General features: G+C 41.1%; 1 protein-coding gene across 5 annotated transcripts; it reads left to right on the top strand.

The window, feature by feature from the left end:
- The first annotated feature begins 1,685 nt into the window (after positions 1-1,685).
- Positions 1,686-22,171, top strand: AS3MT (arsenite methyltransferase). 5 transcript variants are annotated; one of them, XM_053583078.1, is made up of 12 exons: positions 1,686-1,766; positions 1,965-2,010; positions 2,178-2,218; positions 2,434-2,561; positions 3,355-3,505; positions 4,312-4,448; positions 5,142-5,211; positions 6,093-6,174; positions 7,966-8,097; positions 8,428-8,570; positions 15,653-15,787; positions 21,910-22,171. In XM_053583078.1, coding segments are annotated over exons 2-12 (1,128 nt in total). In that variant the 5' UTR covers positions 1,686-1,766; positions 1,965-2,009; the 3' UTR covers positions 22,018-22,171. The 5 variants fall into 5 exon arrangements, with proteins under 5 accessions (XP_053439053.1, XP_053439051.1, XP_053439052.1 ...); XM_053583076.1 differs by lacking the exon at positions 1,686-1,766 and having other exon boundaries at positions 1,788-2,010; XM_053583075.1 differs by lacking the exon at positions 1,686-1,766 and having other exon boundaries at positions 1,889-2,218; positions 2,385-2,561.
- Positions 22,172-22,752: the final 581 nt, after the last annotated feature.

The raw sequence follows: 22,752 nt of genomic DNA on the forward strand, positions 1-22,752 counted from the left end.
TTGCTTTATTGCAGCTTATCTGTGTGTGATTAAGTAGATTAAGGGTTATCAAGTGATTCTTGTAACAAAACCACAAATTGAAGACATCATAAAACAAGCACAAGTGAAAAGAATGAACTCCTTTCCTTAACCTGCCCCTCATGTGTCCCTTTAAAAGAGAGGTACCATTTTTTTTTCTTTTATTGTTGGGGATTCATTGAGGGTACAAGAAACGAGGTTACACTGAGAGGTACCAGTTTTAACAATGAGGAAGTAATTTCTTTCCTAAAGGAACTTATGAGAGAATATTTTGAAAATGAATACATGTATTTAGGAGGGTTTTCACCATTATATGATTGCCAAAAAACTAAGTGATATCTATAAAAACACTAAGTACATTTTATGTACTTAATAGTTGAAAATATTGGGCAGTGCCTGTGGCTCAAAGGAGTAGGGCACTGGCTCGGTTTGCTGGAGGTGGTGGGTTCAAACCCAGCCCCGGCCAAAAACTGCAAAAAAAAAAAAAAGTTGGAAATATTCTAATCTATGAAAATATTCCAATAAAGATTGGTTCCAGGGATTTAATTTGTGAAAAATATAAAAAGACAACACCTTCCTATTAATTTCTAACAGCTAATTGACATCAGGGAAGATTAAAAATTTACTAGCTGGATTTCAGTAAGATTTTTGGGTTATTGGCAGATGAGATTGAAAAATGAATGTAATTTAGTAAAGGAGTTGAGTGGACTTCTTCAATGTAGATGTCCTTTTACTTGGGTTTCCCTATCTCCTCAGACTGCTAATGAATAGAAATGCTTGTTAAACCACAAAATGAGATAAGATAACACAAATCTAATTGTGGGAGTAAAATAATTAGAAAAATAATTTCTGCAAAATGGAGAGACAATACTTAGGAAACACATATGAGTTAACCAAAAATTACTAGAGGTAAAAATCAATTTAGCAAAGTTACTTTCCTGTTAAATACAACTCAAAATAGGCTGAGAACGGCTACTTAGGGTAATGGTTCCATCTGTAAGACATTCTGGCAAAGGCAGAGGTGTTGGGAGGGGAGAACAGACCTGTGGTTGTCTAAGAGCGGTGGATGGGAGGACGGGATTGACTGTAAAAGGACAGGAAGAGTACAAGTTGGATCTATCATGTGTAGAACACAATTGTCCTAATGCTATAATTGGGTAAATGAGATGAAAGCTATGCTGATCAGTATGATGTAAGCACTCCAATTTGTACAAATAATCAACACACTGAAATGGGCATAAATGTATTTATGATCTATGTACAAAAGACTTAATAAAAAATAAAATTAAAAAAAGGACACGAAGATACTTTTTCGGACGCAGTAACTTTTAATTGCGGTGATGTATTCGGTTGTCAGAATTCACAGGACTGTACGCTAAAGAAAGAAAAACTTTACGGAAATGTACATTATATTTTAATCAACCTGACTTTAAAAACTAGATGGAGGAAAGGTGATTTCATTCCCCCAAAAGAAAAAAAAAAATCACTTGTCTATTTTAAATTGTACACGAACTTTATGGCCACCCTGCCTGGGTGTGTGTTCACTGAAGGCGGAATACGAGATTTGTCAATGAAAATCACGAGGGAGGAATAAACGAAGACGCTGATCGGCAGTGAGAGCTCCCCGCGGCTGGGAGAGACTGTAACGCGACCGAGGCGACCCTGGGCCCGCGCGGGGGCGCCAGCGCGGCGGGGCGGGCGGGATCTCTCGGCCCGGGAGCGGCGGGGCGGGCGGGATCTCTCGGCCCGGGAGCGGCGGGGCCGGCGGGATCTCTCGGCCCGGGAGCGGCGGGGCCGGCGGGATCTCGCAGCCCGGGAGCGGCGGGGCCGGCGGGATCTCTCGGCCCGGGAGCGGCGGGGCCGGCGGGATCTCTCGGCCCGGGAGCGGCGGGGCCGGCGGGATCTCGCAGCCCGGGAGCGGCGGGGCCGGCGGGATCTCGCAGCCTGGGAGCGGGGCCGCCTCGGTCCGGGATCCCCCAGGCGCCGGACACAGTGAGTGCGCGCGCCCCCGCCTCCCGCCCGGGTCCCGACCACCCGGCCGCCTGCAGTCCCCGGAGCTGCACCGCGTCCCTCGACCCGCTGCCTGACCCCTATCCGGATGCTCCTCTATCCGGTGGTCGGCACCCCGTCCTTTCAGCTACCTTTCCCTCTCCCGACAGTGGCCGCTCGCCGTGACGCCGAGATCCGGGAGTATGTGCAGGTGAGAGCTGTCGGGCACCCCAGGCCGGCGCCTCTGCCGCCCCCGGGACCTTTGAACTGGGGACCCGGCAGGATGTGGCCTTAGGGCTTTGCGAGGAGAACAGGTGGGCCGAGGGGGACGGGGGTGATGGCGGAACCCCAGCGCTGCAGACACTAACTAGCTGCAGCTCTTCTTTCTCCCTTCACCTCTCCCTCCACTCTGGACCTCTGGGTCAGACCTACTACGGGCAGGTGCTGAAGAAATCTGCAGACCTCCAGACCAATGCCTGTGTCACCGCAGCCAGGCCGGTCCCCAAGCACGTCTGGGAAGCATTGCAAAATGTACACGAAGAAATAGTCTTGAGGTAGAGTGCCCTGTGCTACCCCCATGAAGACCCCAGATGTCAGCTTTCATGAAAGATAGTGATGGCAGTCACCACGGAATTAACCCTTTGCCACCAGTCCATCCGGCTTGCCTCATCGATTGTAAAAACCCTGATTATCTTACTGCTCTATTTAAGAAGTTTTACCTCCCCAGTAAGAGTGAATACACCTAGAGGACGGATTTCTGCCTCAGTAGCTGGCACAGTCCTGGGTCTGAATTAGATGCTCAGCTAATGCCTAAATGTATTCATTGACCAAATACTTTAGATGGCTTAAATCTTAGTATCTAGCACAGTGTCCATTGCTACTGTGTTAAAGCAGATACGTCCTGGCACCTATAGCTCAAGCGGCTAAGGCGCCAGCCACATACACCAGAGCTGGCCGGTTCGAATCTAGCCTGGGCCGCCAAACAACAATGACAACTACAACCAAAAAATAGCCAGGCGTGTGGCGGGCGCCTACTTGGGAGGCTGAGGCAAGAGAATCGCTTAAGCCCAGGAGTTGGAAGTTGCTGTGAGCTGTGATGTCACCGCACTCTACCCAGGGCGACAGCTTGAGGCTCTGTGTCAAAAAAGAAAAAGAAAAAGAAAAAAAGCAGATACATCCCTGCCTTCACAGTTTAGGGGAGGAGACTAAACACCTAAAAAGGAATATAATAAATAATGGAAGGAAGGAAAGGAGGGAAGTAGGGAGGAAGAAAGGGAAGATGTATAAGATTTAGTGGTTCCATGTCTTGTAGTCTCTAGGGAAAAATATGTGCTTTCCATTTCTCAGGTATTATGGCTGTGGTCTAGTCATCCCTGAGCATCTAGAAAACTGCTGGATTTTGGATCTGGGCAGTGGAAGTGGCAGAGATTGCTATGCACTTAGTCAGCTGGTTGGTGAGAAGGGACACATCACTGGAATAGATATGACCAACGATCAGGTGAGGCAATGATTTGGAGGACAAGGAGGAAAACACAATCTCAAAAGCATTCTTTTGGAGATAAAATTGTTTCCTTGGTAATCCTTCAAAGATAATTTAGAAGACTATGATTTAGCAATGTTCGCTTGAGCCACTAGTGCTTCCTGTCCTGGAAGCTGAGAACTTTGATGATTAGGGGCTCTTCTGGGAGAACACTAAATCACAGGCTTGATCTGATATATAAATATCATGACTGCTCCGCGCCTGTAGCTCAAGTGGCTAAGGCGCCAGCCACATACACCAGAGCTGGCGGGTTCAAATCCAGCCCTGGCCACCAAACAACAATGACAACTACAACCAAAAAATAGCTGGGCGTTGTGGCGGGCGCCTGTAGTCCCAGATACTTGGGAGGCTGAAGCAGGAGAATCACGTGAGCCTAGGAGTTGGAGGTTGCTGTGAGCTGTGATGCCACAGCACTCTACCCAAGGTGACAGCTTGAGGCTCTGTCTCTAAATAAATAAATAAATAATAAATATCATGACAACCAGTGGAGTTTGGTCTTTTCCTTCCTTCTGCCATCTATGAAAGATTTTCTTACTGAATGAGGAGTTTGTTTAAGCAAAACTCACATAGCAGGGAGTTTATGTCCTAGACTGTAGTATCTCCTGCATGTCTATAGGAAGCTTATCTACTTATCCAGAAAACTCTGGGGGAAGTGGATTCTGTTCATGATTGGAAAATTTTAGGAAAAAAGCATATTTTTAAAAAATGTTGATTATCACAACGTCTGTATTTTGGGTCACACATGTATATTTTTTTTCCTTTAGGTGGAAGTGGCTAAAAAGTATCTTGACTATCACATGGAAAAATTTGGTTTCCAGGTGCCCAATGTGACTTTTATTCATGGCTGCATTGAAAAATTGAGAGAGGCTGGAATCAAGAATGAGAGTTATGATATTGTTATGTAGGTCTTTATTCTTACTCTCACAAGTATAGCCCATTTCCTTTGGAATGCACAAATGCTACTTTTTGCTGAATTGATTCTCATTTAGGGTCTTAAACTAAACTTAGCATGTCTTAATAAAGGAGGAGCTGGTCTCAGCTGCTTGTAGCTCACTGGTAGCAGAGCAAGCCAAGAGAGAACTTCCTTGCAGCTTAATCATAAATCAATGAACTCAAAACACTATCAAGACCACGAAGTCTGCTCCTATAATACACACTGACCTGTTTTCTTTAGTATATTTTCATGGAAAATTATAGGATTCAATGTTTCCTTTTTCCCTATGAGTTGTGAAGTCATGCCCAAGTGACAGTCTTTGAAGAACTTAGGCTGTTTACGCAGGCTCTAACAAGTGCCTTATGTAGTAGGAATCTGGTCCCAAGTTTCATCTTATTGCATGATAAACATTAGGTCAGAAACAAATAGGAATCATGTCTGATATTTTTTCCTACACATTCAAATTTGCTACCACTTTATAGAAATTTTAAATACTGCCTACTCCCTTATTGGGGAAGAGTTGAGTCTCAGTAAGAGAGAGAGGCAGGAAGAATGGTGTAGCTTTGACAAAATGGTAGGAGCCACCTTTAGGACTAAAAAGATTTGAAGATTTCTGAGTAGTGCGAAGATTTGCCTGACATGCCATCTGTTCTTTTTTAGATCAAATTGTGTTATTAACCTTGTGCCTGACAAACAACGAGCACTGCAGGAGGTGTACCAAGTACTGAAGGTGAGGGGAAGAGTGAGGTAACTTATGTTTAAACATCTGTGAGAACTGAGGGGATCAGTCCTGGTTTCTTTGCTGTTTTGGAGACAGGATCTCCCTCTATTGCCAGAACTGGAGTATATAGAGCTGGAGCTCTATAATGTAGTGGAGCTATCATTATAGCTCACTGCAACCTCAAATTCCTGGCCTCAAGCGATCCTCCTGCCTCAGCCTCCCAAAGTGCGAGGGTTTCAAACGTGAGCCTCCATGCTCGGCTTTTCATTGATTACATCCTGAGAAGAAAATTTACAGGAACCCTATCGCTTTCATGTGCATCATGAGATGTGTGTTTTTATGATAGAAAATAAAGATTTCAACTGGGCAGGTGGCATGTGTGCCTATAGTCCCAACTACTCAAGAGGCTGAGGCAGGAGGATCACTTGAGCTGAAGAGTTTGCTTCCAGCCTGGGCAACGTAGAGAGACCTTGACTCTAAACAAACAAACAAACTAATAAAAATTCTGACATTTTGTCTGTCATAAGGCTCAAAAATAATTCTATAGAAATGATTTAATAATAGCCTTGATAGTATGCCAGTTTATAGACCAGTTCACTCTTTACCGAGATACAAAAGATAGAAATATTATTATAGAATTTAGATCTCAGTATTTAGGAGAGAAATACTCTTAGAAAGTGATTTTATTATCTGTTGGATAGGCTGCTGGGAAAAAGAACCCTTGGTACTTGGCTATTGATTTTAACTAGGGAGACCGCTGTTATTTGTTCACAAAGGGTCAGCTCAAACATTTCTGTTCCTTTTTAAAATTGATTTTTTTCCTTCATCTTTTTCTTTGTAATCTGGGCCAATGTAATCTTTTCGTTTGGACTAATATGCCTCCGTTTCAGCATGGTGGGGAGCTATATTTCAGTGACGTCTATGCTAGCCTTGAATTGCCAGAAGAAATTACAACGCACAGAGTTTTATGGGGTAGGTGTTTTTGCTTTGTCTTGTTTTCTTTTAAGGCACATGTCTGATCATGTGCAGAGCTTCATTCTGTTAGCCAGGATGAGGCTATATAATATGAGATCACATGAGATTAGGCCAGAAAGCTAAAGTTGCTTTGTTCCTCTGCCACTCAAAGGTGACGTGACCTTGGGCGATTTAATTGATATCTTTGAGTAGTTGTTTTCCAAACTGTAAAACATAAATAGTAATACAATTTTCCAGTCAAGGGCTGTTATGAAGATTAAATGTGCGAATGAATGTGAGAAATACCTTGAAACTGCAGTGTTCCAGAGCTGGTGCTCCCTTAATTCCCTTATATTTTCATCGTTATTATGTTGTTTATTCATTTATCGTCATTTAAACAGTCTCCGGAGGTTAAGGAGATGAATGCATGCTTGTGGTCAGTCTATGAAATCAAAAGTTCTTTTATACTAAATTATGGTAACTTTTTCTTATTATATAATAATAAATGGATGTTATTAAAAGTTGGCAAACACACCAAAAAGAAAAAATTACTAAGATGGGTGTAGTGGCACACACCTATTGTCCCAGATACTTTGGAAGCTGAAATGGGAGGATCTCCTGAGCCTAGGAGTTTAAGTCCAGCCTGGGCTACATAGTGAGACCCCATCTCTTAAAAAAATTATTTTAGGGCCGCACTGTGGCTCAGTGAATAGGGCGCCAGCCCCATATGCCCAGGGTGGCGGGTTCAAACCCAGCCCCGGCCAAATTGCAACAACAAAAAAAATTATTAAAAAAAAATTACATAAGAGCCGTGATCCTACCACTGCATTCCACCTTGGGCAACAAAGTGAGACCCTGTCTATTAAAAAAAAGATATAAAGAACATAATATCAAAATAAAGAGGAGTTTTTAAAATTGAATAAATATATTTGATGTCACACACAAAAAATAAAAATTAAAAAAATTAAAAATCACATAAAATCCAGTGATAACCTCTTTAATTTTTTTTTTTTTTTGAGACAGAGTCTCACTCCGTTGCACAGGCTAGAGAACCATAGCATCAGCCTACTCACAGCAACCTCACACTCCTGGGTTCAAGTGATCCTCCTGCCTCAGCCTCCCAAGCAGCTGGGGCTACAAGTCCTGCCACAACGCTCGGCTAGTTTTTTCTATTTTTTAGAGACAGGGTCTTGCTCTTGCTCAAGCTGGTCTCTCACTTTTGAGCTACCTCCTTGGCCTCCCAGAGTGCTAGGATTATAGGCATGAGCCACTGCGCCTGTTCTCTCTTTAATATTTTAGTAAATATTCTTCCAGTTTGGTTTTTTCTGTGTATATATAATACAATTAAAAGCATGCCATGTATATAATTTAGTATTCTAATTTTATTTAGACTAACATTATTTTATTTATTTATTTATTTAGAGACAGAGTCTCATTTGGTCACATAGCCTAGAATGGCATACCTTAGCCTAATTCACAGAAACCTCAGATTTCTGGGCTCAAGCAATCCTCCTGCCTCAGCCTCCCGAGTAGCTGGGACAACTGGTGCCCACCACAATGTCTAGCTAATTTTTCTATTTTTAGTAGGGATGGGGTCTTTCTTTGCTCGGGCTGGTCTCAAAATCCTGAGCTCAAGCAATCCTCCTACTTTGGCCTCCCAAAGTGCTAGGAATACAGGTCACTGTGTCCCCAGCCTGGGCTCTATGTTTTGACAAATACCATGCCCTAATCAATTATATAGAAGAATAATTCTCTTAGTGCTGTATTAAATATTGGTTGGTCTGGAGTTGTTTTTTTTTCCCCCCTTAGGTGAGTGCCTGGGTGGTGCTTTGTACTGGAAGGATCTTGCCATTCTTGCCCAAAAAGTTGGGTTCTGCCCTCCACGTTTGGTCACTGCCAATCTTATTACAATTCAGAACAAGGAACTAGAAAGAGTTATTGGTAAGAAACAGCAGCAGAGACTATTAGAACTGCAACTGAATGGTATAGATTTGGTGATTAGTGTCTTTTGAGCGAGTCTCATTTAGGGAAACTTTATGTAACCTTAAGATGTCCATCTTGTCTCTTATATAAGGGTAACCCCTCAAAAACTTGGTATTTAATAAAGCACTTTCAAGTCATTCAGAAAGTAGAGTACCCAGAAAAAGAATCGATAATATGCAAAAAAGAAAATCATCTTTATAATGCGTTTGCTTCTCATCTCCTGAGCAAACCAATAGCTGTAGGAGTGCTGGAGATGGAACGTGAATAAATTCTATTTTCTGTTTTTAGGTGATTGTCGTTTTGTTTCTGCAACATTTCGCCTCTTCAAATGCTCTAAGACAGGACCAACCAAAAGATGCCAAGTTATTTATAATGGAAGAATCACAGGACATGAAAAGGAGCTAATATTTGATGCAAACTTTACATTCAAGGTAAATAAAAATTTCCATGACTTCTGGCATCTCTCTACTCATGCCCTTGCTCCCGGGACCTTCTTTAGACATTGCATTGCTTCTCACTTAGCTGATGCTATTATATAGTACTTTGTGCGGGTTTTTTTTTTTTGGAGATGGAGTCTCAAGCTGTTACCCTGGGTAGAGTGCTGTGGCATCATCATAGCTCACAACCTCCAACTCTTGGGTTCAGGTGATTCCCTTGCCTCAGTTTTTTCTATTGTCAGTTTAGACGGGGGTGTGTGTGTGTGTGTGTGTCTTACTTTTTGCTCAGGCTGGTCTCGAACTTGTGAGCTTAAGTAATCCACTTGCCTTGGCCTCCCTGAGTGCTAGGATTACAGGTGTGAGCCACCATGCCCAGCCTACTTTGTGCATTTTTAGGTATTTTCCCCAATTATTTATTATAGAACTGTTTTTGAATATGGAAGAGTTAATAATAGCACAACAAATACATATCCATTACCTGTTTCAGCAGTTGAGAACATTTTCTTCCTGTTTTCTTTTATCTCTGTGTATATATTTGCTGAACCACTGAAAATAACTTGCAGATATCATGACATTTTATTTTATTTTTTTGAGACAGCGTTTCACTGTATTGCCCTCGGTAGAGTGCTGTGGCGTTACAGCTCATAGCAACCTCAAACTCTTAGGTTTAAGCAATTCTCTTGCCTCAGTACCTGGGACTACAGGCATCCACCACAGCACCCGGCTGTTTTTTTGTTGCAGTTGTCATTGTTGTTTAGCTGGCCGGGGCCGGGTTTGAACCCACCAGCCTCGGTATATGTAGCCAGAGCCATAACCACTGTGCTACGGGTGCCGAGCCAATGACATTTTAACCTTAAGCATTTCAGCATGTATCTCCTATAAACTAAATATTCTCCTGTATAACCACAATACCATTAACACATCTAAGAAATTTTTTTGTTACAAGAAACCTCATTCAGACATTGGATTATAGAGAAGTGGGATGGAAAAGAGTAAGAGTATTGTATAACAGTATTTCAATTGTTTAATTGTATCAAAAATTAAGGAATTTTAGTATTTGATGATGACACTAATTGGTATTTTTACTACTCTGTGCATAGTGAGGTTTGTTTTGTGCTGGGTATAGTGGCTCGTACCCTGTAATCCCAGTACTTTGAGAGGCCAAGGCAGGAAGATCACATGAGGCCAAGAGTTCAAGACCAGCCTGAGTAAAATAGTAAGACCCTGTCTCTACAAAATATAGAAAAATTAGTTGTGGTGATGTGCACCTATATTCCTAGCTACTCAGGAGGCTGAGACAGGAGAATCACTTGAGCCCAGGACTTTGAGGTTGTAGTAAGGTTTGTTGTGTCACCGCACTCTAGCCTGGGAAGCAGAGTTAGAGCCTGTCTCTAGAAAAAAAAATTTTTTTGTCAAAGCGGAAGAGTAAGTCCAAGCACAGTGTCTCATGCCTATAATCCCAGCCCTTTGGGAGGCTGAGGCAGGAGGACCCCTTGAGGCCAAGAGAATTTGAGACCAGCCTGGGCAACAGAACAAGATCCCATCTCTAAAGAAAGGGGAAAAGATTAGTTGAGCATGGTGGCACATGCCTGTAATCCCTGGCACTCAGGAGGCTGAGGCAGGAATATCACCTGAGCCCAGAAATTTGAGGTTGGAGTGAGCTATGTTCCAGCCCAGTGTACTCCAACCTGAGTGACGGAGTGAGACCCTGTCTCTTAAAAAAAGAAGAGGGAAGGAGGAGGAAGAGGAAGAAGAAATGTACAGGTTTTGGAATCAGATACCTGGGTTCAAATTCTAAATCTGTTATTTGTCTATCTTGAATAAATCATCACGATTCTTTTTTTTTTTTCTTTTTTCTTTTTTTAAAGCCTACAGCACCTGATATTGCCAGGCAGTCTCCCATCCAAGTACTAACCAGGCCTGACCCTGCTTAGTTTCCGAGATCAGGCAAGATGAGGCACGAAAATTCTTTTTTTTTTAATTGGAGATAGGGTCTTACTTTTGCTTAGGCTGGTCTTAACTCTTGAGCTCAAGCAGTCCTCCTGATTTAGCCTCCTAGAGTGCTGGGATTACAGTAGGCAGGAGCCACCAGGCCCAACCATTTAAATCCTTTTATTTGTGGTTTACTCCACTGTAAAAGTAGGGCAAATAATACCTATTTGACAGAATTTCTGTAAGGATTAGCAATAGTGTAGCAAAACACTTGGGTCCATACTGGGATTTCAGTAAACAGAAGATACAGTCATCATTTTTTCCTAAGATGAGAGGACTTATATTTCCTTCTTCTGATATTTTGGTAGAAATAGCTTCATCAGATTTCATTTTTTCTTAATTTTAAATTGTTTATTTATTAGAAATGAGGTCTCATCATGTTGCCCAGCCTGGAGTGCAGTGCCTGTTCACAGGTGCAAACATAGTGCGCTACAGCCTTGAATTCCTGGGCACGAGGGATTAAGCCTTCCAAATATCTAGGACTATGCCCATCCAAGCATCTTCAAATTTCTTAAATACCCCCTGGTGCAGAGGGACACTTACTGCTTTTTCACTGGTAAGTTGCTCCTTAAAGTGCTGCCTGCTCCAGTAGAGTCACAGAGTCAGAGTGGGATGGGCCTTTGAAATCATCAATTTTGTACAGTGGCGTTCTTTTTTTTTTTGAGACAGAGTCTCACTTTGTCACCCTTGGTAGAGTACCGTGGTGTCATAGTTCACAGCAACCTCAAACTCCTGGGCTCAAGCGATTTTCTTACCTCAGCCTCCCAAGTAGTTGGGACTATGGGTTCCTACCACAAAGCCCTGCTATATTTAGAGATGGGGGTTGGCTTTTGCTCAGGCTGGTCTCAAACTCCTGAGCTCAGGCAATCCACCCACCTTAGCCTCTCAGAGTGCTAGGATTGAAGGTGTGAGCTACCTCGCCCAGCCCCATTTGAGTGCCTTTAAAAAAAAACCCAAACATTTTAATAGAATTTTTATCATTATTATTATTTTGAGACAGAGTCTCACTAAGTCACCCTGGGTAGAGTGCCATGGCGTCACAGCTCACAGAACTCTTGGGCTCTAGAGATTCTCTTGCCTCAGCCTCCCAAGAAGCTGGGACTACAGGCACCCACCACAATGCCTGGCTATTTTTCGGTTGTAGATGTCATTGTTGTTTGGCAGGCCCGGGCTGGATTCGAACGCGCCAGCTACAGTGTATGTGGCTGGCACCCTAGCTGCTGAGCTACAAGTTACAGGCGCTGAGCCTAATAGAATTATTTTTTGTTTTTTTTTTTGGCCGGGGCTGGGCTTGAACCCGCCACCTCCGGCATATGGGACCGGCGCCCTACCCGCTGAGCCACAGGCGCCGCCCGTAATAGAATTATTTTTAAAAGAAAATCTATTTAAAATACCATTACTTACTATGTGTCAGGCATCGCTTTCCATAATCCCGATATGTGAAAGGATAAAAGCTAAGCTTATCTGATAGAAGCAGTGCTTGGGCAGCCAGAATCTCCTGTGCTTACTCCAGAGAATGGGCCTGTTACACATGCCCAGGCATCCTGGGACTCAGAAAAGGTACTTGAAAAACACTAGTCCAAGGCAGCACCTGTGGCTCAAGGAGTAGGGTACCAGCCCCATATACCAGAGGTAGTGAGTTCAAACCTGGCCTTGGCCAAAAAACTGCAAAAACAAAACAAAGAACACTAGTCCAAATCCCTCATCTACTCCCAATTATTTATTTTGACAAATAAAAATTGTATGTATTGGGCGGCACCTGCGGCTCAAGGAGTAGGGCGCCGGTCCCATATGCCCCATATGCCGGAGGTGGTGGGTTCAAACCCAGCCCCAGTCAAAAAATCACAAAAAAAAAAAAAAAAAAAATTGTATGTATTTATGATATATAGCAGGATGTTTTGACATATGTATATGTTGTGAAGTGGCTAAGTCAAACTAATAAATATATGCATTACTTCACCTACTTACCATTTATTTGTGGTGAGAACACTTACAATCTATCTACTCTTTTAACAGTTTTCAAGTGTGCAATACCTGATTATTAACTGTAATTACCATGTTGTACAATAGACCTCTTGAACTTATTTCTCCTATTTAGCTAGAATTTTATATTCTTTTTTCTCCCCAATCCTTTTGCTCTTAGCCTCCAGCCCCCATTCTACTCTCTGATTCTGTGAGTTCAGATTTTTTTTTAGATTCCACATGTGAGTGAGATTATGTAGTATTTTTCTTTCTGTGATGGCAGATATGGGCACTTTTGGTTTTTTTCTTCAAATTTTATTTTTCAATTAATATGTAATAGATGTGCCTATTTTGTAGGTATATTTGATCATTTAATTCATGCATATAATTTGTATACACAAAATCAATATACTTGAGATATCCATCTCCTTAAATATTTGTCTTGTCCTTATGTTAGAAACATTCAAATTATTCTCTTCTGGCTATTTTGAGAAATAAAATAAGTTCTTGTAAACTATAGTCACCCTATTGATCGATTACATTCTGGGTCTTATTTCTTCTATTGAACTCTATATTTGTACCTACTAACCAATCTCTCTTCATACTCCCCCACCCTTACCCTTCCCATCCTCTAGTACCTGCCAGTCTATTCTCTGTCTTCATAAGAACCATGTTTTTAGCTCCTACATAGGAGTGAGAACAGGGATATTTGTCTTTCTGTGTCTCCAGTTCCATCATGTTGCTGCAAGTGACAGGATTTCCTTCTTTTTTAATGATGTAATATATACAGTGTAATATATATAAAATAAACACAAACACATACACATACGTACATACTACATTTTCTTCATGCATTCTTGGGCACTTGGATTGATTCTCTATTTTACCTGTTGTGAATAGTGATGTAATAAACATGGGAATACGGATATCTCTCCAGTGTATTGATTTTCTTTCTTTTGGATATATAGGGTGGCCATAAAGTTCGTGTACAATTGCATGTGAACTTTATGGCCACCCTGTATATCTAGTAGAGGAATTGCTGGATTATGTAATGGTTCTATTTCTAGGTTTTGAGGAACTCCCGTATAGTTTTTCATAATGGCTGTATTAATTTACATTCTCACCCACAGTGTAGGAGGGTTCTTCTTTCTCCACATCTTCACTAGCATCTGTTTTTTCCAGTCTTTTAGATAAAAGTCATTTTAACTGGGGTGAGATGATATATCATTGTGGTTTTGATTTGTATTTTTCTGATGATTTTCTGATTAGTGATGTTGAGCGTATACCATTTGTATGTCTTAAGAAATGTCTATGCAGATCTTTTGTTCATTTTTATTTATTTATTTATTTATTTTTTGAGACAGAGTCTCACTATGTCACCCTCATTAGAGTGCTGTGCTGTCACAGCTGACAGCAACCTCAAACTCTTGGGCTTAAGTGATTCTTTTGCCTCAGCCTCCGAAGTAGCTGGGACCACAGATGCCCGCCACAACGCCTGGCTATTTTTTGGTTGTAGTTGTCATTGTTGTTTGGCAGGCCCGGGCTGTGTTTGAACTCACCAGCTCCAGTGTATGTGGCTGGCGCCCTAGCCACTGAGCTATAGGCGCCAAGCCCTTTTGCTCATTTTTAATTGAAAAAAATTTTTTTTTTTTTTTTTTGCTATTGAATTGTTTGAGCTCCTTATATAGTCTGGTTAGCAATCCCTTGTCAGATGGATAGTTTAATAATATGTTCTTGCATTCTGTGGGTGGTCTCTTCATTTTGTTGATTATTTTGCTGTGCAGAAGCTTTTTAGCTTGATGTAAACCCTATGTGTCTATTTTTGCCTTAGTTGCTTGTGCTTTTGACGTCTTACACAAAAAAATGAAATGAAATGTTTGCTCAGACCAATGTCCCAGAGTGTTTCCCAAATGTTTTCTTAGAGTGGTTTCATGGTTTCAGGTCTTAAAAGTCTTTAATCCATTTTGATTTGATTGTTGTATACGGTCAGAGGAGTCTAGTTTCATTCTTTGCATGTAATTAACCAGTTTTCCCAGAACCATGTATTGAAGAGACTGTCCTTTCTCCATCCTGTGTTCTTGGTTCTGTTGTCAAAAATGAATTAGCTGTAAATGTGTGAATTTATATCTGGATTCTCTGTTCTATTCCATTGGTTTCTGTTTCTGTTTTAATGCAGTACCATGATGATTTGGTTACTACAATTTTGTGTAGCATATTTTGAAGTCAGGTATTATGACGCCTCCAGCTTTGTTCTCTTTGCTTAGGATTGCTTTGGCTATTCAGGGTCTTTTGTACTTCCATAGAAATTTTAAAATTATTTTTCTATTTCTATAAAGAATGTCATTGATATTTTGATAGAGTTTGCATTGAATCCATAAACTGCTTTGGGTTTTATTTTCATTTTATCAATATTCTTCTAATATTTTAACAATGTTCTTCTAGAGGCATGGAATATCTTTCCATTTTTCTGTGTACTCTTCAGTTTCTTTCATTAGTCTTTTATATTTTCCTTGTATAGATTTTTTACTTTTTCAGTTACCATAAATTGATTCCTGAGTATTTTGTATTCTTTGGAGCTATTATAAACAGGATTGTTTTCTTGCTTTCTTTTTCAGATTGTTCACTGTAGCATATAAATGCTACTAATTTTATATGTTGATTTTGTATTCTGCAACTTCACTGAATTCATTTATCAGTTCTAATAGTTTTTGGTGGAATATTTAGGTTTTTCTAAGTATAAGATCATGTCATCTACAAACAAGGCTAATTTAACTCCTTCTTTTCCAGTTTGGACGGCCTTGTTTTTTTCTCTTGCCTAATTCCTGTGGCAAGGACTTCCTGAATTATGTTGAATAAATGTGAAGAAAGAAGAAAGTAGGCATCCTTGTCTTTTTTTTGGAGACAGAGTCTTACTTTGTCGCCCTCGGTAGAGTGCTGTGGCATCACAGCTCACAACAACCTCCGTGAAACATGAAACTAGCAGAATCTGAACATAAGAGAATACCATGTCAGATGATACAGGTTTTTATCCTGAAATGCCACTCATTAGTAAACTGGGCATTTTTCTTCCATGGAGAATAAAGTGGCATCTCTTAGTATGTGTTTTTTGTGTTATCCTTTAGGAAGGTGAAATTGTTGAAGTGGATGAAGAAACAGCAGCTATCTTGAAGAATTCACGATTTGCTCAATATTTCCTGATCAGGCTAATTGGAGAGAAGTTGCCAACATCTGGAGGCTCTTTTGCTTTAGAATCAAAGGTTTGTTTTGCTTTCTTTACCTCAGAAAACCACATTAAAAAATCATTATGCTTGCCACAATCTACTACTAAAGCAGGAAACAAATCATTCTTTTTTGCAATTAGCTACCATAACTTATTTGTAGTATATTTGTATCTTTTTTTTTTTTTTTTTTTTTTTTATGGAGATGGAGTCTCACTTTGTCACCCGAGGTAGAGTGCCATGGCATCATCATAGCTCACAGCAACCTCAAACTCTTGGGCTCAAGTGATGCTCTTGCCTCAGTTTTTCTTTTCTTTTTTTTTTTTTTTTTAGTAGAGATAGGGTCTTACTCTTGCTCAGGCTGGTCTTCCTGAGTTCAAACAATCCACCTGCCTCAGCCTTCCAGAGTGCTAGGATTATAGGCATGAGTCACTGTGCCTAGCCTATATTTGATCTTTAAAATGGGATTCTATAAGGTGATTTGAACAAATTTCATTTTTTTTAATTGTTGGGGAAACATTGAGGGTACAATAGTGTTTGCTGGGCGAAGTCCCTCTATTAATAATGTCTTGCTCCCAGGGGTGTGTCACACACTGTGGCCCCACAGCCCCCTTCCTCCTTCCTTCTCTCCCCTCCCCCATTCCCCCTTCCCCCACCATATACTAGCATCAGTTGTCCTCATATCAGAATTGGGTACATTGGATTCTTGCTTCTCCATTCTTTTTTTCTTTTTGAGACAGAGTCTCACTTTGTCCCCCTTGGTAGAGTGCCATTGCTTCTCCATTCTTGCGATGCTTTACTAAGAAAAATATATTTCCACCTCATCCAAATTAGTACAAAAGCTGTATAGTCACTACCCTTTTTAATGGCTATATAGTAGTCCATGTTATACGTACACCACAGCTTGTTAATCTATTTCTAGATTGGTGGGCATTTAGATTATTTCCACAAATTGGCAATTGTAAATTGAGCTGCAATGAATAGTCTAGTGCAAATGTCTTTATGATAAAATGATTTTTTTTCTTCTGGGTATGAATAAATTTTATAACTTCACTTTTTTTTTTGTAGTTTTTGGCCTGGGCTAGGTTTGAACCTGCTACCTCTGACATATGGGATGGGCGCCCTACTCCTTGAACCACAGGCGCCACCCTATAACTTCACTTTTAAAATCCCAACAATAAGGTCAGAGATTCCTAACTTGATATATTCATTAATGGACTTCAGACTATTCATGAACCTCCTAAAATTATATGTATGCATGTGTATTTTCTTGGGAGAAGACCTATTACTTTCATCAAATTTTCAAAGGGGTCCAGATATAAAAAATATTAAGATCTGGGTGGTGACTGTGGCTCAATGGGGTAAAAGGCACCAGCCCCATATGCTGGAGGTGGCAGGTTCAAATCCAGCCCCGGCCAAAAACTGCAAAAAAAAAAAAAAGTTAAGATCTACCTTTAAAAATGTTATGCAAGTTAGCTGAGCATTGTGGCTTGCACCCATTGTCCCAGGTAGTAAGGAGGCTGAGGCAGGAAGATCGCTTGAACCCAGAAGTTTGAGGTTGCTGTGAGCTAGGCTGAAGCCACAGCACTCTATTCAAGGTGACAGAGTGGGGCTGTGTCTTAAAAACAAAACAAAACAGAAAAACAACTTTTTATCTGATAGGCAGAAAATAATTTGTTTTATTTTGCATAGATTGAACTTTTCAGTGTACTTATTGATGATCTATACAGGGTGGCAATGAAGCTCAACTATTGAAATTGCACACTAACTGTATTATTTCATCCACTGTGAAATTTGTATCTAATTCCTTTAAATATTTTTTATTACAGTATGTACCCGTATTAGCCTTTTAAAATATTGCTCTATAAGAGATTGTCTCGGCATGGTGGCTTGTGGCTGTAATCCCAATCACTGTGGAGGCTGAGGTAGAAGGGCTGCTTGAGGCTAGGACTTTAATCCCAGCCTGGGTGACAGAACAAAGCCATGTCATTTTGTGTTTTCAGTTACTTTTTCCCCTAAATAGATATTTTCCTTTTTTTTTGAGACAGAGCCTCAAGCTGTCACCCTGGTTAGAGTGCCATGGCATCATAGCTCACAGCAACCTCAAACTCCTGGGCTCAAGCGAGTCTCCTTTTCTCCGCCTCCCAAGTAGCTGGGACTACAGGCGCCCACCACAATGCCTGGCTATTTTTTGGTTGCAGCCATCATTGTTCTTTGGCGGGCCTGGACTGGATTCGAACCCGCCAGCTCAGGTGTATGTGGCTGGCGCCTTAGCTGCTTGAGCCACAGGTGCCGAGCCGATATTTTCCATTTTTATGTAGTCTTTTCCTTTATGGTTTCTGCCTTTGATTAAATGACTAGAAAGACCTGCTCCATGTGAACATTAGTAATTGACCTATATTTTCTTCTAGTACTTTAAAAAAAAGTTGAGATAAAGGGCGGTACCTGTGGCTCAAGGAGTAGGGTGCCGGCCCCATATACTGGAGGTGGCGGGTTCAAACCTGGCCCCGGCCAAAAACTGCAAAAATAAATAAATAAATAAACTAAACAGAACTGTTTAAAAAAATTGAGATAAAATTCAGATAACACCAAGTTAATTATTTAAACTATTTTAAAGTTTATGGGTCGGTGGCTTTTAGTATATTCACAAGGTTGTGCAACTATCACTATTCAGTTCCAGAACTTTTTTATCCCTCTGAAAAGAAACCTCATACCTATGAAGCAGTCATTCCCCAATCCTTCTCTCCCTATTCCTGGAAACCACCACTCTACCTTTTTCTTATATAATTTTGACTATATTAAATACCTCACGTGGAAGGACTCAGACAGTATTTGTCTTTTTGTCTCATATCCATGTACTTTACTAACCAGGCCTAATCCTGGTTGGCTTCTGAAGATTAGGCATGTTGAGGGTAGTCTGGCCACAGACAGTATTTTTCTTTTCGTGACTGACTTATTTCACTTAGCTTCCTCCAGGAGGAAGAATATTACCATCCTTATCTTTTATGGATTTGCATTCATTAGTCCAATGCCTCCCCTTTTTGCACCTTTGACAAATCCCTGGTGGAAGAGGGGGGTCACTAACCTTCTCTTCCTTACCCTTTCTACAATCTTTTCTAATATGCCCTAATTTTCCACAATTGTAACATTTTGGGGCGCTGCGTTGTTTCATAGCAGCAGCCATGTGGACTCCAATCTGATCTCCAATTAAAGCTGCCTGAAAAGAACTAGAGCCTACGTTTTGGCAAGCTCTAATAAACTTATCAATAGATGCATTTTCTTCATTTCTAATACCAGCCAAGATGCGGCGACAGTCATCATTAGCGTTCTCATACGCAAGGTCTTGCGTGCCAGTTCCTGGAATGGAACGCTTAATGCAAGGAACTTGGCATATGGCTCGTTTGCTCCTTGTAAAATTTTGGTAAAAAATTGTCCACCTCCTGGCTCCTCAAGCTGAGCCCAAGCATGCATGCAAACGTCTCGGATTTGAAAATAAACATGATCAGGAAGATTAATTTGCCTCTGGTGGTGGCGAAAGTTTCCCGTTCCAGTTAGCAGATCATAAGCAATTCGGGTTACTTTCATGTCGTTTATGTGCTTCGTTTCTCCACCAAGAGCAAAACTGTAAATATTGAGCAGGGGATAAACCAGTTTTGGCAATCCTTTCCCAATCTCTAGGAGTTAAAAGCCGATCCCCACAATATGATCTTAAAAGTCCTTGAACATAAGGAGCATTAGGGCCATAGGCGGTAACAGCATCTTTCAAAGTTTTAAGAAATTTTAAATCAACCTCAGCAACTGTATTTCATTCTCACCTTCTAGGTTAGTAATGTGAGAGACAGGCATGATCAATTCAAGGTCCCGGCTATGAGAACTGGAGCCCTCCATAAAAAATTTCAGGTTCAGTAAGAATTTTTTTTTTTTTGTAGAGACAAGAGTCTCACTTTATGGCCCTCAGTAGAGAGTGCCGTGGCGTCACACAGCTCACAGCAACCTCCAACTCCTGGGCTTAGGCGATTCTCTTGCCTCAGCCTCCCGAGTAGCTGGGACTACAGGTGCCCGCCACAACGCCCAGCTATTTTCCTGTTGCAGTTTGGCCGGGGCTGGGTTTGAACCTGCTACCTTTGGTATATGGGGCCAGCGCCTTACTGACTGAGCCACAGTGCCTATGGTTCAACATTAAGAATTTTAATGTCTTTTGGATTAGGAATTACTACTCATCTGGTTAATCTAGTTGCCATCAAGCTCTTATATTCATATGGAGGAGCAGTTGGAACAGGCCCGTGAGTAACAGGATAAAAGTTTCCCACTAGTCCCTCTAGAGACGAGGGATGATAGCACAAAGGCTTGGGTTCCTCAGGTGGAGGAGGAAAAAGCATCTCAGTTGAAATAGGCAGCGGTGGCGATTTGGGAGGTTTCTGCTTTAAGCTATCAAGAAGTTCATTAAGCTCCCTTAAAAAACTTTTCAAATTGGTCATTTTGTCTTGTAAAGACTGCGTAGAAGAGGAAAGAGGCACCTCTTCCTTGTTTTGCTCATCCGAAGATGAGTCAGTATCAGGGGCTAATGGTTTTGTTTCATCATTAACAGTGAATTTACCATTATCAAGTTCTGGTTCATCATAGACATGAGGAAAATGTCGAGAGTCCTGTCTTTTTGCATCATTTGAAAATGTTTGTAATGCTAACGTGATTAAATTATAAACAGTCCAAACATCCCTACTAATAATGTTCCCTTGCTGATGAAACCTTTTCATATCCTGTCCAATATCTTTCCAAACAGACAAATTTAGCTGATTTTTCAAGTCAGGAGAAAACCAATAACAATACTTTCAAATGGTTTCAAAAAGACGGCGAAAATACTGAGTCTTAACCGACACTCCCATGGAATCTAACAAAGACCGCAATAACTGAACATATTCCTCCTCTGTGGAAGCTGTGTTTCCCATTATGATCCCTTAACTTTTTGCCTTGCCGGGAGTCCTGAGTACCTACAGCTCAGTAGTAACCTTCCTGGTTTCACCTGTTCCCAGTGTTCTTACCTGAAGATTGGAGACCAGAGATCCAGTAGACAGTCAATCAGGTTCGGTCCCTGCTCTCTGCGCCAGATGTTGCTGTCTACTAGGCTGCTGGTCGATGACACAGAGGCAGCACTGCAGACAAAATGAATGATTTATTAAGGGATGGCTGGTGCTCCCTCAGGCACAACAGCCATCATTTGTCTTTATTCACTTTCTTATATACCCAAACTCATCAGATAAAAATAATCCAAGAATACAGAAGACAAAAGGTAACAGAACTGTCATCAAGATTCCTTATCAGTGTTAATACAGCAAAGTACGTACACTCCTTTCTAAACTAAGAATATCTTGTTTGGAGATAAACAACAATGGAGATAAACCACCAAGGCACTGGGTTGTCTGTTCTGTTTGTCCACTTCCTTATATGACTAACTGAAAGTTATTGTGTAAATAGAGGTAGGGGATTGTGCACGATGGTCTATGGCCCCAGGCAGATGATCTGTCTCCAGCTATACGACTTGGCAAGGGCCCTCTGGCACATTCTTTCCTTTAAGGTGTGACTGCCTGCATTTTTCAGCAAAGCCGCTTACGCGAGCAGGGGGAGAATATCCCCTAAAACTCACATCTAGCCCAAATACTGGAAACGTTCCTTCTCAGGGCCTCGTACTTCAAGGAGCACAAATGAGACTGATTCACCTTACAAGGGTGCAGTGGACTGTGTGCCTTCAGAGCAACAGTGAGATCCAGTCTCTACCAAAAAATAGAAAAACTAGCGGGGTGTTGTAGTGGGTACCTATAGTCCCAGCTACTTGAGAGGCTGAGGCAAGAGGATCACTTGTGCCTAAGAGTTTGAGGTCACTGTGAGCTACGATGCCACAGGCACTCTACCCGGGGTGACAGAGTGAGACTCTATCTCAAAAAAAAAAAAAAAAAGTTTACCTTGAGAGTAGTAATAACTTGATTAGAAGCTTTGGGAAGATAGTGGCTTAATAGCAGAATGACTGATGCTACCCTCAGGGCCCCATGGAATTATAAAATCTTCCCTTAATTTCACGTAAATCAATCTAAATCAAACAACTATTAGTGTTTGAGCTTGTCAAAACCCTTTAACTTGTCCTTTAATTTTGGTTCTCCTTTTGACAGGATATCATCACAGACCCATTTAAGCTTGCAGAAGATTCTGACAATACAAAGTCTGTATGTGTCCCTGAGGTTGCTGGAGGCTGCTGTGGCCCAAAGAAAGGCTACTGAATCTACAGCCGACTAAGAGACCATGTGGACTAGAGACTAAGGAGTAATTTGCATAAGAAATAATAAATAGTAAAAAGCTACCATGTTCAAGATCACTGATAAAAATAAATGAATTAATTTTAGGAATTATTAATTAAAGGTTCATAGCAAATTACGTAAAGACTCATTAAGCAGATTGTTTTCTATTTCTTAACATATTCATAGTTCTGGTGCCATTTAGTGGTTAGAAATGGAACCGAGAAGCTATCTTAAGGCTTGGTCAAGGGGCAAGAAAAGGTTCGGAAATAATAGTTGGTGGAGGGTCTCAGGAAAACATCTTTCTGACCTTTTGCACAGCACCTTTTGGACTTTTCACTATTTGCTCATTAAACAAAGCTTCTAGTGAAAAACATGCTAATTGTGCCAAAAGATTGCCTAATCAAATTTGGTCAGAGAGCTCCATAAAGGAACTGCCTTTTTTTTTTGTTTGTTTGTTTGTTTGTTTTGGCCAGGGCTGGGTTTGAACCCGCCACTTCTGGCATATGGGACCCGCGCCCTACTCCTTGAGCCACAGGCGCCGCCCGGAACTGCCTTTTTTTTATTTGTAAACCTAGTCAAGTGAAGCAGTTGAGGCGGGTAACTATCTTTTAAACATACTTTCTTTTATCTTTTTTTGCAATTGAATGAAGAAAAATGATTAATAAATTTCTTTGATCTTATTTCACCCAAATTACTGATGACACAGTGATTATCTGT

Source organism: Nycticebus coucang, chromosome 3 (genome assembly GCF_027406575.1).
Source record: "Nycticebus coucang isolate mNycCou1 chromosome 3, mNycCou1.pri, whole genome shotgun sequence".
Lineage (NCBI taxonomy): Eukaryota > Metazoa > Chordata > Mammalia > Primates > Lorisidae > Nycticebus > Nycticebus coucang.